Here is an 18,799-nt window from a genome sequence, read left to right on the forward strand (position 1 = left end):
ACATGATATAGTTTATAGAAAAAGAAAAAAAATTATAAGTATAAATACTTCGTGTACGTTTGTCTCTAAATTCTCTCCCTTATTTCTTGCCGCTACCCAAATTTAATTTTCGAATTAGAACTTCTCATGTTATAAATTATAACTTCGATATTCAGTTCTAAGTTTTTGCCTCTTTTCCTCATTTAAACTCAGTTAATTGCAAAATAATTATATCTGCTAACCTTCATATATGTTACATCTATTTTTAGTTCGCATGTTATAAACGTTAATTACAGTCACATTGTAAATAAAAATGTATTAGGCGTCAGAACTTTCGAATTAATTTTGTTACTTTTATTTTGTTTAGTTGGTCTTTAAAATATAAAAATGGACAAATTTTATTTATAAATACTTTATTGTATTACAAAAAAATTAATTTTTTATGCCTAATCGTTGACATTAAATTAGTTGAACTTGCTTTGTATATGAACATTTTGTCTGACACTCCGAGAAATTTATTAAAATCATGAGTGATTAAGTGACTAACGTTTTAAATGATAGAATTCTATTAGAATGGTGTTAAATCCTTATTGAAAGTCAGGCTGGTCTTGACCTTCTAACTACATACCCGACGCCGGGCGGGTACATATAACACCTCATACTCCTTATTTCTCTCTCTTTCTCTCTCTGTATCTAGTTGTCCCCCCTCTCTCTCTCTTACACGTTCCCTGGACAGCTTCCGACGTGAACTGGCGAGATTTCGCAAGAGACTTAACATTTTTTTGAGTTTGCTGCCATGGCGGATGATAATAAGGCAACTGCCTGTGCAAGAAGGAACCAACAATTGAAACGTTGGGCGGACTCTGATACAAATAGGGAATCGATTGGCGTTCGAGACCGACCTAAAAGAGTTAATTTTCAGGATGGTTGTGTCTTTTTAGCAGCATGTTCTAGTGGAGATAAAGACGAAGTGATAAAACTGTTGGCTCGAGGAGCAGATATTAACACCGCCAATGTGGATGGGCTTACCGCTCTACACCAGGTAAACCTTTCTGCTACTTTCTCTTTTACCTATTAAAGATATTTCTTTTTTGATCAGAATGTGAATAAATAAATACATATATATATTTCTACACGCCTACTCAAAAGTTATATTAAAGTATTTGTGGCATTCATTGCTATCCAACAATTTAGTGAATGTATATATTTGTTATAAGTTTGTCAAAATACTTGTCTTCATCTCACAGAGCTCCTTGTACAACTCTGCGAGAGGGTCGTGTGAAAGCTTATATGTATATAGAAGTATATGTGTAAAACTATATCTATTTAGATGTGTATATATTTCTTCGTCTGTACGGCCAAGTGTGTTTTAAGTATTGTATACAAGTTTATGTAGATGTGTCTATGGCAATATATCGAAGTATGTATATACGATTATAACTATAAACAGGTGTACGGGTATGTGCATGGAGGATAGTATATATACGTTTATGGTTATATACTTGTCAGTGTATGTATGTGCAAATGTTTATACATGTGTTTGTTTGAAAGTTAGCATTAATAAAACAATTCTGTTGGAAGTGCTTTTCCATCCATCCAGAGTCTATAAACTAAGTACCAGTCATATACTTGGTGCGATTGAATCAACTACACACCCTTCCGCGAAAAACGAGGCGTTGTGCCAAATATAGAAATTATGGTGGATGACGGAATGGGTAGAGCACCGGACAAAATAACATGCGGTATATAAGTGATAGCCATCACGTCATGGGTTCAAACCCCACCGGAGTCGGTGAAATTAACATTGTGGTCGATTTTTGCTTGTGTTCTCCCATCAGAATGATTTTGTTCGAATATATTAAATCGCGACTAGCGTGTCATATACATACATACATATAAATATATATATATATATATATATATATATATATATTTATATGACACGCGTGTCGTGATTTAATATTTCTAACATTCGAACAAAATCACACATATATATATATATATATATATATATATAAAACGATCTTTATTTTTCCTCTTTGCTGTTTTTTAATATTTGATTTACATGTCAATTTAATTATTTCTTAATTGTTAATACAGTTGCGCGTTATATGTTAAAATGCGTATGTGTGTTAATATGTTGGGTTGTGTGAGGCAACGGATATTTAGTTTTAAAGTGTTTTGTCTACTGTTGCGTGTGCTTGCGTGCGAAAATGTTAAGAAGGAACGATGAGATAATATGTTTCATCCGATAGGCTCTTAATGGCTGACGAACTCTTACATCTTTGTAATATATGTGTGTGTTGCTTGCTTACTAAATTAGTTTTGTCCGTCTGGTCTTAAACGGCATAGAGCTTGTTTGTTTCTCTGAACTCTTGAAAATATCGCTGTGGAAGTAGTTCTGCAATGTATGTGTGTGTGTGTGTATATATATATGTATACACACACACACATAAATTGTTTTTAAATCTTTGAGACTTTTCTGAATGATAGACATTTCTATTATTAGTTTTGTATTTCCGTTTTTTTTTTGGTAATTTTTATTTTGTTCTAGTTAAAAATTGTACAATATGCCTGAAAAAGAGATTTTTGTGATTAAAAAAAAAAAAATTTCCTCATCTGTTCTGAGTCAGAGCAGTTTTTTTTTTTTTAAATTTCAAAATCGGTGTATTTTCTGATATATCTAATTTCATCGCCAAACTACACCAGCATTCAATGTTTTAATCTGCAAGGAAGTGTGTTATTTTCTTCCATTGTTAAATTCATTTTAGATTTAATTTACATAACCAAAGAATCGTATCTATGACATTCCATCGATGTTACTGATCTGGGGATGTCGTGGGTAAAAAATAAATAAATAAAAACTTGTTTTTACTTTTCTTCAGCTGTGTGTCAAAATTTTTACTTAAACATCAAATGTCTTGCAATCTGCGCACGATCATAAGTTTATTGATGTGTTACAATATCTATATACTTCATATTCCATTTATAAGTATGTGTTGTCACTAATTTTCACTTTTGCCTATATTTTTTGTAGTGTTACGGCGAACATTGCTCCATGTCAAGTTGTACTCTACGTTGACCAATAGTATTGCCTATTTAATTGTCAAGTATCTTTCTGTAGAGTATAACGGACCAAATTTAAGTAATTTTAATTTTGTTTACAGTTTTGACCCATCCTCCAGTTCATGGCTAAACGTGTCTCTTGTGTATTTTTGAAGTTGTTCAGGAACTTGGCATTTATGAGAATAGCTTTTAGGATGAGCTCTCGTGTGCTTCTAAAATTAAAGAAATTCGATTAGTTCGTTTGTTTTTAAGTATTCTAAAAATTTGTACGTACTCGTGCGTGCGTACCATTATTTTATAAATTGTTTAAGAACTTTGTGCTATTTATGAGAATATACATTCAGTTAAAATAACAAAACAAAACATTATCTTCGCTTTTGTCTGCTATATTGATGAAATCAGTGTTTTAAATATTTATTTCTGAGTGTTCAGGAATTATATTTGAAAGTCGATACTGATCATTTTAGTCTGTTCCAGTTATGATTTAGACTGTTTCTGAATACTCAGTATATTTTTAAGCTGCTATAAATATCATTAGCAAATAGTTCCGGTTTATATTCCCCATTGGAACTATTTCTTCAAATACTCTGGTTGGGTAAAAAGCATGAATGCCCTGACTTCCCATTAACTCCACCCAAATCTTAGACTTCTAGAAACAGTTACAATTTTTGCTTATGAGAAATCCTTGAACTTCATTTTAATGAATTTTGTATTTCAAAGATTTTTCTGTTTTTTGGAAACTTAAAATTATTTGAATAGTTTAAAATGTTCCTCAAAATATAATTCTCCGTTTATTTGGAGCAAAGTTTTGCACTACTAGATTTCTGATTGTAATCATTTCGGTTAGTCCAGTTTCCCTGATGCCCTTGGGGAAGTTTTGAGCTCTATAGTACACTACTTTTCCTTCTATTAACAACCAAGTGTTTGTGCTCATTTTATGAGGGATTTCATATTCCAGTTCCTACACAACTAAAAGCATTGTGTGATGATGATGATGATAGCAACAATAATAATCTTAAATACATTCCCTCTTTTTAACCTAACACCCAACTCAAAAACATTGTTTTAATCAATTCATAATTCAAGTTTTAAAAATGATTTCATTTTAAATGTATAGTATTTTTTTTTATCAGCGCTGTTTTAATATATTGAATTGATTGTTACGATTGATTATTGAATGCTTGCCTACTGAACTTTTATTGTTTATATAAGAAATGACATATAGTTTCCGCTAGTTTACACACACAGTAACTGTTAATGTTTATGGCCTGTTTTACAGAATAGCCTGGCTGTGAGTGTTACATCAGCAGCTATACAAGGTGCGTGTGTTAGTGCGTACCGCACACCACACTATGGTCTATGAGTCAGACTGTCTTCCTAATAATATTAATATTTCTGTATCATATATACAGAAACCATAAAGCTCTCTTGGATATCTTTCTCCACATATACATAGTAAATGTGGGTTTTTTTTTTATTAATAAAGAACAAAAACACAATCACCCCCCCCTCCAAAAAAAAAACCCAGCCTAACATCAACTAGATAAGATATAATTTATGCTGGGAAATGAATACTGTTAAATTAGGTTTTTTCCTAGAAAAGCCCATGGGCGAAACTTCCCTATAACTATATTTTACAACCTCACGAACTAATACATCCATGGTCGGTTTTTTTTATAGCTATAGCATCTTGATAAACTATGATTATTCAGCTCTATTTATCTGAATAATTTTTTGCTTCCTCTTTCATCTGATATTTGCCATTCCCCAAGAGAAAACTTTTAAGATTTATTCGATTACTCAATTTCTTTTTAAATTATTGAAAATGTTTCTGTTCCTCACTTAATTCATGTTTGTTAAACACAGTTGTAAATATTACTGCAAGTACTTTATGTTCTCTGAGAAGAATCATTAAATGTTTTTTTTTTTCTTGTGGAAAAAAAAACTTCGATATTTTAATTTATATCTTTGTTGTCGTCTTCAAATAAGAAAAATATAGTTATAATTTTTAATATATTTCTTGGTGTTACAAGATAAAAGCTTTTCTTTTTTGCTTTTTTAGGAGGTAAAAAAGGTGGGAGAATTCCATTAAGTCTAAAGTGAACGTTTCTGTTTTTATTTTTACCAACCGAAACGTGTGGTTTTAGATGGAATAAATCAACTTTCTCCACATAATTACTTGAGATTTTCATTTATAAACAGGGCATAAATTTTGTATTAAAAATTAACCTTGGAATTGAAGTTACCTTTTATGATTAGATTTTAGATATGTTCATAACATGGTTATAAATACTGAAAATGAGATACAGTTGTACATTATACTGCATGGCCGAGTGGTTACAGAGTTCATTTAGCAATAAGATCTTGGGTTTGATCCACCGAGAGGTATCTTGGGTAAAGTGTCTTTTGCTGTGCTTTCAGATTGACTTATGCTTTCCTTGTGAGTGAAAAATAGGGAGCTATAAACTGCACTGAATCCTGTCAGATAAATTGTGCTCTTAGTTCACAAGTGCAGCTTTGTTACATTGGGTGTCATGCTGATTGTACTGTTAAAGAGTGCATGTCTCTGTGGAATGTTCAGTCAGTCAGTCATATGCTAATTCAATGAGCAGGTAGTTGATCGAACAACTAAATACACTTAGAAACTGGGGATCCATTTAGTCATTACTGAATTTAGTTTGGTCTTTCTGTTGGTCATGAATCCTGTTCTTAACAGGATTAATTTCATCTTCCATTAGAAGATTTATAAATACCAGTAATATCCTGCAATTATTCAATTATGACCATTTCTTACAGTTGGTACAGTACCTATGAGCATAATTGAACATTGATAGTTTGAATTTATAATCACTATTTGCGTTGTTATAATAAGTTCATATGTTTATGAGCTCTATTATGATGGATGTCAGTTTTGTAAATTACTTGACTGTTGCATTTTACTGGTTTTTGGAAATGAGTACAAGCAAACAAGGTTTTATACCATAACCAGATAATAGCTGCCACTATTTTAAAGATTCTTGGAATAGCTTTAGTGAAGAATATTTATGAAAATCAAAAGGATTGAAATAAAAAAAGAAAAAAACCGCCTGTGATTTTAATTTTGTGTGCTAGCTTATAAGTGCTTTTCCTTCACACTTCTCTCATAAGCCCCTTCCTTAGTATGTTTATGTAATTCTATAAGTCTTTTGTATTGTTAATCTTCTGTAATTATCTTCAGGGTAGGGCCTCCATTGCTTGCTGTTTATCATTTAGTCTGCACTAGAGCTAAGATTTATTTATTTATTTTTGTAACAGGATGTTTATAGCTTCTGTAATAAATAACATTTTTATGGGAGCAGCCCCCAAATACGGGGCTGCCTATTGGGCATCTAGCTAAGTTTTCTTAATGTCAAGTATCCTGTCCTAATGCCAACAGCTGCCTAGGCAACTGTAACTTAACTGGCTTTACTTTACCATTTTGGCAAGGTGGTTTGAAGGTGGGCTGACATTGTAAATGTATGAGGATATTTCCAATTTGGCAAAACTACCATTTTTAACTATAAAAAAAAAAAAAGTTGTAATGTCTATATTTTCTTAACTGGATACCAGCAACTTGAAATGGCTATCAATATCAAGTGCAAAAAAAAAATGATAATGCTGTGCTTAATTTTACTAAAAACCACGAAAGTATTATTCTTTTTTTCTTGACGTATGGCATCATAAGGTGGATTTAGTGTAGTAAGTAGTCCATCTCAGACTATTATTAGTAATGCTTATTTTTAACAGTCCAGAAGGATGATAAAAGAAAGCTTGAAATTAGGAAAACATTATTTGATAGCTTATCCATAACAGTATCAACTTCATCATCATTGCTTTAATGTTCACTTTCCCATGCTTGCATGGGTCAGATGGAATTTGTTGAGGCATGTTTTCTACCTCCATATGCTGGTCCTGTTTCCAAGCAAGTTAATATTTCTCAATAGCCTGACATGTTTCATGGCAGACTGGAATCAAATGAAACAGCTTGTATGATGACACTTATTTTCAACTCTCATATGGTGTCAAGACAATCACATACATACACACACACACACAACACATGCATGCATATTAGTGTGTGTATGAGCATTTTGAATATTGTTGATGATTCCGATTGCCTGTGGTTTTCTCATCTGCTCTTGTTACATGCACATTCTATTATCTAGTACTTTTGTACATGTATAATATATATATATGTTCAAAATCATTACAACATATATATATACTTACATACTTGAATATGTTTCTATACTTAATGTAAGTTAAATTTTAGCAAGCCAATCCATTTTACTTGTGTGATGGAGAAACTTTTTCTTTCTTCACTATTTCAGAGCATAAATAATGAAACTAAATTTTAGTGTTACTAAGTATGAAATAGCTTCTTCCTCTCACAGAGAAGCAAAATGTTTTGAGGGAATGGGACTTAGTTGATACTATTGACTTCAGTACTTGACTGTACTATATTTTATTGATACAAAAAGGATGAACAGCAAAGTTGGCTGTGACAGGATTTGAACTTACAATGTATAAAATTTGAACAAATACCAGATTCTTTTTTGATTCTCTAACAATTGTCAGCTTGCCAAAATGGTTGGATTAATTAGAATAACATTTAAACCAATTATATCCAACCCAAATATTTTACTTGTTCAATAGCCAGATTTGGCCTCGTACACCTACCCTACAATATCATTCTAAAAATAAATATTCACATCATAGAAATCATGAAGCTACAAGATAATGCATAATTAATTGAAAGCAGTGTTAATAAATAAGTATTACATTTGATGGAATCCCATGCCAAAACAGACAATGGGACCTGGTCTGGTTCCCAGTCTTGCTAGCTCCTGTCAAACCATCTAATCCATGGAAAACGGGCATTAAATGATGGTAGTGTACAATGTGAGGAATATTTGATAACAGTTCATACAAGTTCGTGTTGAACTCAGAATGCAAAGAGCTTTACCAAATGCTGCAGGGCACTTGTCTGCTTTCATGACTGTCAGTCTACCTTAATAGTAATTCTTTTTGCTATAGAACCAAAGCCTGAAATTTCGGGGAAAGTTGGTGCTAGTTGATGACATTGACCATGGTGCTCAAGTAACATTTATTTTAACGACCCTGAAAGGATAAAAACAAAATAAACCTTGGAGGAGTTTGAATTTGGAATGTGAGTCCAAATGCAGCTAATCATTTTGTCTAATCTGCTGGTAGGGCCCGATTGAGGTTATTGTTCCTAGATATTTTTTCTGGTGGTGCAGTGATTCTGCTCACTCTTCATCCTTTAATTTTTTCTTATTAAGCAGTTGTGAGTAGAGGGCTTAATTGATTATGGTAGGCACTGTAACTTTCATCACTTGTGTCAATTTCAGACCTAATGTTAAAAATAAAAAAAGAAAGACACTTGCAGTGTCTTCAAGTAGAGTTCTGACTGCTTAAACAACTTGGTATGTGATTTTTTTTCCTTCTCTAGTGCTTCTCCTTTATTCTTGTAGTAGTTGACAGTACTGCTAAGCTATTTATTCAGATAACAACTTCCTGCCCTGGATTACTATAGCAAGTAACTAGTTAGTACCTACAAACCTTTTTTGTCATTTCAACACCTATCCTTAATGTACTGCTGAGTTTTCATGTTGTCCTGACCTTGTTTATCACACAAGACAGGGTTCAGGTCAGACTCTTCAATGTCCTTGTTTATCTTTCCTAATGACACTGTCATGAAAATCATAAATATTAAACATCCTTGTCTTTAATGACCTCCTAATTAAAAGGAATGTAGTTGCAATTCAGAATGTCATACTTCTTATCCCCAAGTTGCAAAACATTAGTAAATCCTTTCTTCTTTCCCTCTTTTTTTGGTTATGTGGAGACATTGTGTTGGTTCTTAGCTAACTTCTTGATAACAATTATCTTTGTTCAGGATTATTTCTGGTTTCAATGTTAGAATTGATCAGGTGTATTTGCAGCAGTTCAGTGTTGTAACTTGAGCTTTTTTATCAGAACTTTATAGCTTTCTTACTTTGTACCAGTTGGAAGTTGTATCTTACAGAGAAGCTTAAATCCTCCTCGTTGTTCTCCCTATTTATCTTATCTTGTCTCTGTTCAGAACTCCCAAAGTACATTGGATGTAGGCACATTTCACATCAGATAGAAAACTTGATACCCCCCAATCATTTACCTGTTTCTGTATGTATACAATGAAGTGTCTTCGCTTCTCAGGTGATGATGATCATCTGGCTGTTTGGTTTTTTGATTTCATGTTGCCGACAAAGAGTTCATATGTCAAAGAATGCCAGGAATATTCTTTGGTGTTTTGTATGCCATTGCCTAATTTCCACCCTCTAGTGCATCCTGGTGTTTCCGATTGTGATTGAAAATGATTTGTCATCTAATATTGTCTTTATCTGCAAAGATATCACAGAAGTCAGTTTTCTCATTTAATTGAGGGAAGTAGAATTAACAAATGTTGCCATATTGCCTATCGCTAATCTGAGTTTTGATATCCTAGCTCTCTGTTATGTCTACCAAATTCTGTTATGAATTTCGTTGTATAGTTATCTTTTCAAAGTTCTTGTCTTCACCCATTTTCTTACATTTTCTTATGCATTCTATATGTGAATAAAAGTACAATAGATCATTTAGGTAATAACACTAGAGTTCATGGTTGAATGTTCTCTAGAACTTTCAGTTTAGTTTTCATTGCAGAATTTGTGAAAGTTTTAAAAAAAGTAAGTTTCTGTCTTGGAAGAATAGTCTAAAAACCTGAATGGAAAAATAGTCTAAAGACCTGAAAGACAGTCTGTCTAAAACTAAAGCCCAGAAAAACAGGTCAACATTTAGGCTAGGAATTTAATATGGTTGCCCAATACTAGCAATGGGTACACTAGAAGTAATGATATATCAAAGTACTGGAACTTTTGGTGTACCAAAGAAAAAGTAGTAAGGATACTTCTGAAATAAAATCAATGGGTGCTTGTCTATGTGTAATAGAAGCATCTTTTTTTTTTTCTATGAAGTTCTGGGGATGTATTAAAATTCAAACAACAATGTAGACATGTTGTTTTGTCATTGTCAAATCCTACATTTTTATGGGAGACAGCTAAAAGAAAGATAAATACATACTGTATGTATTATGCTTCAGTTGTATGGCTTTGATTTTCAACTTTGCCTGTAACAAGTTAAACAGCTAAGAGTTTTCTCTAGATGAAAGACATTTTTTTTTTAATCCTAAAACTACATTATTCTAAGTTTCAAGTTGGGATGTGATTTGAGAGGGAGTTTATTGCTATTTCTAACATGTTTTGAGTGACTGATTTGAAGTAACCTCATTAGCTTGTGAGAGTGGACATTTTTAAGGGAGTTGTTACTTCTGGTCACCTCGTGCAAGCTGCATGAAATATATGAAGTGTTATAATTGGACAATGTATGATTGAAATAATGGAAACTTGTGAGAAAAGGAATCTAATCTTACATGTGCAAAATTGTTGTTTGGTCCCAGCTCTACTTTGCTTGAGCAGATTTATAAGAAGTACTCTGGCTATGAATATCTCCTATTTTATCCAAGCAGTCTCTTGTCTCTAAGGTAAAAATTATTAAGATGATGGATATTTGGCTGCTATTTTTAAGAGGTTGAGCAGCCACATAAAGCTTCCCTGTTAGCTTGTGCAATGTCTATATGAATGGTTAAATGCAGTAAGTTGAAAGATCAGCTGAGAATTAGTCTTTAACTAATGTTTACAGTCGAAATGGTTGAACTTGTATGGGCATGTAATATGAATGGTTAATATATGATAGGTAACAAAGAAAAAGAAAGAAAAATTCTTGAAATCAAAATAAAATGCACCTGTTATAATACTTGTTTAAAGAAGCCCTGGGGAGAAACAGCAAAGTAATTTCTTAGATTACTGCACCTAATTCAAAAAGTGAAATAGATGAATTGGTGTGGTAGGTAACTATGGTGGTTGGTATAATTTTAATGGAAATATTCTTAACATAAAGAACTAATTTGATAATTTGGAATTTAACTGCTAGTTGTGTAATATTTTTTTTTAATATTTTGTTGGCATTAGTAAAGATGACCTCTGTAAATTAAGTTTGTGTGACTAAATACGAATTACAGCTCATTATGATATACAATCTATAATATTCTGCTTTTCATGTTGTTTGTATTATAAGTTCAAATCTTAGAAACTACCTTAAGTATGGAATAAAATCAAAGAAATAATCAAAATTAGAATGTGAAAGTTCCTTGAGTCCCAGTTCTTGCTGATGAAAAGCTTGATTCTTATTGATAAATGAATATTGCTCTTTTGGCAAATATGAGGTTTTAAGGTTTTATAGATTTACCTAATTTCTAATTTGGTGACTCCAAAAATAGCTTATATGTTTCAGGGAATTAAAAATAAGTAGTTATATTAATAACACACATACACACATTTTATTAGCAAATGAAAAAGAAGTAAAAAAAAAACATTTGAAGTTCCATAATTAGTTCAAATTTCAGCTTGAAGAGCTAAATAATGACAGTTTATTGATTTAGCTACAGTAAAAAGGTTTGAAAATGATTGGTGTGATTTAGTTAAATTTGACAAGAATGCTTCCAAAATCTCCCAATCATTATTATAATTTATATGTTCAGTATTACACCACAGATCTAGTCATTGTCCATTTCTCACCTTTGCTTTTATGTTCTACTGGTTAACATTTTCTGGTACCTTGAATTGTAGTTATGACAGCTTTGAGTTTGGAGAGTGTGTTTAATGCAGCAAATCTTTTCCATTTTGAAGCAGTAAATTATCAGCATTCTTCATTGATGTTTGCTATTCTCATTAACACATTTTCTGTGAAATACGTAATCTAATTGTCATTGGTTTATTCGTACCTGTTTGCATTCTGACATACTCACTGAGAATTCATTTGGGGAGCTGTGCATGTGTCCTTCACCTGCAATGCAAGAGAAAGGAGTGTTTCTTCTCATGAATTGTAATTTTAATGTAAAATAAATGAAATGTAGATGCTGACAAAATATTGGAAGAATATCTAAAGAGATGTTGATAAGTTAAATGAAGATTATCGATGTTGGTTATAATTATGATTATAATTCTAAAAGAACTAGTAAGCTGAAAGCAATAATGTGAATAGAAAGATTAACTGTTGGAGGGTAATGTCAAAAGACAGGAAAAATCAATGTGTTTTTGTGTATACATGCTTGCACACTCATATGCATAAGCTGAATTCTATCCATGCATATAGACTTGTGTATGTTTCTATACTAATGTAAACTAAATTTTGGTAGGCCAATCCATTTTACTTATTTGTGTGATGGAAAAATTATTTCTTTCTTAACTACTTCAGAGTATTAATTAATTCAACTGTTGATTTTAAAGTAACTAAGTATGAAATAGTTTCTTCCCCAGTTAGAAGCCAAATAGTTTCTGATTTAGGCACAAGGACAATAGTTTTGAGAAGGGCTTAGTTGATTAGTAATTGACTGTACTTTATTTTATCTACACCAAAAGGATGAAAGGCAAAGTTGACTGACAGAATTTCAATGTATAAATTTTGAACAAATAACAGATTTTTTCTGAATCTTTAATGATTTTGCCAACTCACCAAAATAGATGGGCTAATTAACACAACATATAACCCTTTATTTAGCATTTAAGTCAATTGTATCCAAACCAAATATTCTGCCTGTTTTATGGTCAAATCAACCAGATTTGGCCTTGTACACCTATCCTGCAATATCATTCTAAAAATAAACATTCACATCATAGGAATCTTGAAGCTATGAGATAATGCATAATTAATTGAAAACTATGTCAATGAATAAACATTACATTTGATGGAGTACTCTGACTGCTAAATGATTAAAAGGGAATCTCATCCTATGGTCAACTTGCCTTAACCCTTTCGTTACCGTATTTGTTTTGAGATGTTCTGTATTTTTTTCAGTTGCTTGAAATATAACAAAAGAATTTAGTAAAATAACTTAGTCATCATTCAGCTAGTGTTAGGAACATAAATTGTGACTATGGTTTGGTGGAAGATTTTAATTCAAAACTTATGAAAACAGGATATTTATACTCAGAGCCAGAGCTGGTTTCAGCTGGGTTGGTAACAAAAAGGTTAATAGATATATACACCATTGAATTATGTTTGGAACCATAAATATTTTGAGAGTTTGAGCAATTATATAATATCAGAGCAATGTTTGCTTAGCTATCAGACCATCTAATAAAAGCCATCTGGCCACAAGGGGTAAAAGGAAATTTTCCAATTAGCCACACATGCTGGCCAAGTAGTTGTGTGTCTCATCTTGGAGCTCAACATAATTACTGTATGCCTATGTAGAGTCAGTGGAATAGCACTTCAACCTCATGGCCTGTATTTTAATTATTAGGAAGAATTATTTAGAAAAGACTTGTTTTTAGTTGTCTTAAAAAAGGCTGTCTTGCTTTGGTTTTGGCCTAATCACTTGAGCATCTGGAAAGTTTTGTTTGGCTGTATTTATGACATTTTGTTGCAGTAGCCCTTCCTCCTCCCTTAAATAGTTAATGATAAATGCTTTTTATATGATGTTACATATCTGAAACTTGGAGCAATAAAAAAAAAAAAAAAATTAACTCAGTTTGGACTTAGACTTGTGAAATATTAATTTTAATATTATAATGCATTATAGTTTTCATTCCTAAAGCCTAGAAAAGAACAGATGTTTTTGGATTACCCATGTGTCTGAAAGCTATTTTTAATTTTTAGTATCTTACTTTTAATGTTTGTTTAGTTTTTTCTTGTAACCATTTTATTTTGGTTAGTGTACTAAGTTTGATCAAATGTTATTAATGTTGCTACACCTGTACTTTGGCTGTAGTCAACATGTTCAATTTATTATACAAAGAATGTTAGGAATCATGCTGGCAGGTAACTGAGTTAAAATGCCCTTTAACTGAAATTACTCATGCTTTATAAAGCCACATTGTAAGCATTTTAGTTTACATGTTATGAAGGTTTAGTTCAGTGAATTATTAAACATCTAAACCTTATTGGACATACAGTAGAAATGTTTTCTATCTCGAGTCCTATCAGAAAAAAAAAATTTCTTGTGGTATTTTGAAGAAATTATCTGTTCTCTTTCTCTTTGTCTCCTTTCTCTCTCTTACCCATGCATTAAGATGTAAATTCTATATTATATTTAAAATAACTTACCTTAAAGCATTTCATGAGATAGAAAATATATGAAGTGTTAATGTACACATATTTCTGATCTGTCGGATAAGAAAATTTAGTGTATGAGAGAGAAAATAGGATAAAAGGATTGCTTCTGGGTAAGAGGGAATATAATTTAAACATTTTATGGATAGTTTAGTAATGGAGTTGATTTTTTTTTTTTTTTTTTTTTTTTTTTTCAAATTCTTGTTGGGGGCTGAGAATATTTATAAAATATGTGCGAAATTTCTCAAAATATGTAACTATCTCAGAAGGCTTTTCCCAGATTTCTATCTGTTCTTTTATGCAAAAATTTACTTCCTCTGCACACAAAACAAATTTCAAATTATCTATATCTTTTATAGAAATCTGACAATTACAGTAACTTGCTCTTTCCTGAAAGAGTTACATTGTTGTAATTATAAACTGTGATGCTATTGATAAAATTGCAACTTCTGTCTGCCAGTTTTTTCCCCCTACATAAACCACTCAGTTGGTTAGGATACTGTTCACTGTTAGTTGTAGGAACTTTGTAGAACTGATGAGTGTTATTTGTTTAACCCAAGGTCATGTATGGCCAAAGTATGATCATTTAATATAGACCTAAATACACTTATTTTACATCCAGTTTCAATGTTTGCATGAATCAAATATATTATTGTGACATGGTTTTACTACCAGATGCCCTTGTTGCTAACCCCTAGTTGGTTTTCATGTCAGTGATCTCTTATTTCACATTTCTCCAAAGGTGCCAGATAAGTTTTATGATTTGTTCACAGGAATTACAGCTATACTGCTTTGAAGCTCAGGAGTTTTGTCGGGTTTGAATGTACATACACAATGGGCTTTCATATTTCATCTTTCAAATTCACTCACAAAGCTTTGGTCAGTCTGAAGCTGTAAGTGACACCCAAGGTTTCATGCTGTGAGACAACCCGATACCACTGGAGAGTGAACTTCTTAACTATACTGCCGTGCTTGCTTCTGAAAAATGGAATGATTATATCTGATTAACTTCATCTTTCTGCAGACATACTGTATTCAGAACTACTTTATCTAATGTGTCAGTTCCTTTTTAAGACTAGTGAAGAAATTAGGCTACTTGTAGACTGTCAGCATAGAAGCTCATCATTGACTCATTGATGGATGTTAGTTTGGCAGGTTTAGCTCAAATACTCTGTGCTTAGGGATTACTCAAAACTACTCAATTATGTTTTTGACATTAGAGGAATTGCGTTTTGGAGGTACCTAAATGGGGCTTAACTGCTGTTAATCATTTTCACTTCTTTCATATACAGATTTTGTTGATTCTTTTCTTTATTCTTTTTAACATTGTCCTCTATTCTTCATAATGTTGAGAATTAAAATACATTCAGAAATTCTACGGCATGAAGTATTTTCAATGAGCATTGTGTACTTATTTTTTTATTATTTAATAATTTGCAATGTTTTTAGTTTCTATAAGTTTCTGCCAACTTTGCAAATAACCAATCTCATCTCAAATTTTGATAGTTTTATTAACAATAATTAAATTAAATTGTCTCTTTGTAGTCCTTTTTATATTTTGATTTGGCCATAAATGTCTACATAGCTAGTTTGTTTGCTGTTGACATCTGTGTGTAGATGGAAGTTTAATTGTGATTATTTGTGAAAAGGCTGCACCTTTTCTTTTCTCTTTTTTTTATCCAATAATTTGTCCTTCAAGAATTGTTTTACTTGGACACAGTACAATTTAGCTATTTGAAATATTATTAGTGAGCAGTTTGCTCATGTATTACTTCTAATTTTTATCCTTTTTCAATTTTCTATTGGACTGCTGTTATGCTGGGTCACTGTCAAAAAGGGTTCAGTCACATAAATTGACCTTATTTTTTAAATCTGACATTCTATTGGCCCCTTTTGCTGAACTGGTTGTTGAGTGGTGCATGGGGTACGAAGACCCTCTATACATAGACATAAAAACATATGATAGGCTTCCACCAAATTCACTCAAGGCATTGGTTGGCCTGAGTAGAAGACACTTGCTCAAGGTGCTGCACTGTGGGACTTAACCTGTGCAAAAACTGCTTGGTTGCAAAGTGAGCTTAACTACACAACTATTCCTGTCTCAACTAAGAGTGTTTTTTTCAAATGAGAAAATGTGTCTGTTTTCTAGTAGAATTGAGCTTTCCGAACAAGTCAACAAGGCTTTAGTGAGTATGGAGGAGACACTGCATATGATTTTGTATCAGTACTTATTAGCTTCACAGGTGTGATGTCAACTTGGAATAGAAAGCGACTGAATGATCACAATTTATTTTGCCCTGCACTCTCTTTGTCGCTCCGATACCTTTGCTGGTCTAGTGATTTTAGCTTAGATATATGATAGCTATAAATTAAAGTATTTAATAACACAATTTAAAAATCTCTTTCTGTTAACTTCTTTTATGAATACATAGTTATGTCATAAATTGATATGCTTTTGAAGTTATTTGGACTAAATTTAGAAGTAATCGTTTATAGAATATCTCATGTGAATTGATGTAAATGGATGACTCAAGTTTATTTTGTATGAATTGCAACTGCTTAACTTGTAAAAGAAAAATCTCAGATCAAAATATAAGGGTAAAAATTTTTTCTTTCTGTCTGATGTGAAACATAGTGCAGTCTAGATATTCAATACAAAACACTTAAAATAATCAGATAAATACAAACTTTAAACTTAGACATGTGTATGTAAATTTCATAAATTGATAGTGTATAAGATTTCTGAAAGCAACTGAAAAAAATATTGCTTAGTGAGCACAAAAACATTTAGTATGTACTTGGAAAATCATTTGTAAAAGTATGGCAACTGGAAAAAGATGTCAGCAATCAAGAGGAAAATTCAAACATTTGGGCAGCCTCATCAAGAGAAAAAGACTGATATTGAAAGTAATGATGGAAATTATGATGATTAACCTAAATAATGAAATTAAGGATTAATCATAAACCAATTTAATTTTGTTTTTTCTGTCTAAAAATGTCATAGGTTCTATTGTTATTGAAATGCTGAATGTTAATGTTAAACTATGAAGCTTGTTTCTAGTCTGTGTCTAATATGATACTCTGTTGAGTCATAGTGACTGTCTGGAACTTTGTTCATTAAAAAGTTACTGCTAGCAGTTTTATAGACAATGTTAAATTTGAGATGTATAAGTTGCATCTTGTTTTAGTTTTCTTACATATCTGATTTTATAGTGAGTGTAACCAGTATTTATCCTATGGGCAGCATTTGTAGATGAAAAGTTTACTTCAATGATGCTTTGTGTCATTGATTCTGTCAATTGGGTGTGGTATATTTAATCCCTCTCTTTTGCCTAACATTTAATTCTACACCACCTGCCCTATCTGTCTCTTTCTCTTGAGTGTGGGTATGTAACACACACATACACATCACCATTATCATCAGTTAATGTCCCTGTTCATACTGGTGTGGGTTGACAGGTCTGATGGATCCAAAAACTTCATTGTGCTCTATCTGCGTAGGCATGCTTTCTGCAGCTGGATGTTCTTCCTAACACCAACCATTTTACAGTGTGTTATTGAGTGCTTTTTTTTCATGCCACAGTTGTTTTTGTTAACGGTTAGATTCAGAATTGCATTAACCAGTTTCACAGAAATGAGAAAAACATTCTCCAGTCTTTGGATGTTTGCTTTTGAGTAAAAAGGCTTTCACAGCTTCTAGGTAAGGCAGGTTATTTGATGATGAGTAAGGCTTAGTCTCATTAGCTGGTTTACGTCGTGTAGTGGAGTTGATAACTGTCAACTGGTGTTGGTTGCTAGCAGATAGGGGATAATACAGACTGTTGAATGCTACTGGGTAAGGCAGCCACTTGCTCGTGATTGATGCTATGCGAGATGCAACATCAGTACAGTGTACAGATGTAGTCCTCTTTGTTGTTAGAGATTCCAGTGAATGTATAAAGTTGGATATTTAAATAAGTATCAGTAAAGATTTATAGAATTTATTAATTTATCACCCAGTTCCATTGTTTGCTCAGCTCTTGTATAAAGAAAATAATGAGCTGTTGGTGTATATAGATAAAAAATGGTGGGATAGTATTAACAGCTTATGGTTTAACTTGTTAGCATTCCGATTACTCTGACGTGTATAATACTTATTTATTCACATTTTGAATTAATCATGCATTATCTCATAGCTTTGAGATTTCAATATTGTTTGTTTATTTCTTTTAAGTTGGGTTTGAGAGCCCAGATCTGGTTGGTTGAACATAAAACAGGTAGAATATTTGGACTGGATATCCAACCTTTCACACCTGCCCTACAGTCGTCATCATCAACCGTTGCTTTCCATGCTGGCATGGGTTGGACAGTTTGACTGAGGCCTAGCACGCCAAAAGGCTGCACCAGTCTCCAATCTGATCTGGCAATCTGATCTGCCTAACGCCAACCACTCAGAGAGTGTAGTGGGTGCTTTTTATGTACCACTGGCACGCAGGCCAGTCAGGCAGTACTGGCATCGACCACACATGAATGGTGCTTTTTATGT

General features: G+C 32.4%; 1 protein-coding gene across 9 annotated transcripts in view; it reads left to right on the forward strand.

Moving 5' to 3' along the window:
* The first annotated feature begins 390 nt into the window (after nt 1–390).
* LOC115229173 (protein phosphatase 1 regulatory subunit 12A) overlaps nt 391–18,799 on the forward strand; it is a 216,354-nt gene continuing 197,945 nt past the window's right edge. For 8 of the 9 annotated variants that reach the window (XM_036500428.1, XM_036500430.1, XM_036500429.1 and 5 more), the window contains exon 1: nt 776–1,021. In XM_036500428.1, coding sequence (XP_036356321.1) covers nt 776–1,021 — 246 coding nt within the window. Of the gene's footprint in view, nt 1,022–18,799 lie in introns of all 9 variants that reach the window. The other variant, XM_036500427.1, reaches the window with a different exon arrangement.

This window comes from Octopus sinensis, linkage group LG2 (genome assembly GCF_006345805.1).
Source record: "Octopus sinensis linkage group LG2, ASM634580v1, whole genome shotgun sequence".
Classification (NCBI taxonomy): Eukaryota; Metazoa; Mollusca; class Cephalopoda; order Octopoda; family Octopodidae; genus Octopus; species Octopus sinensis.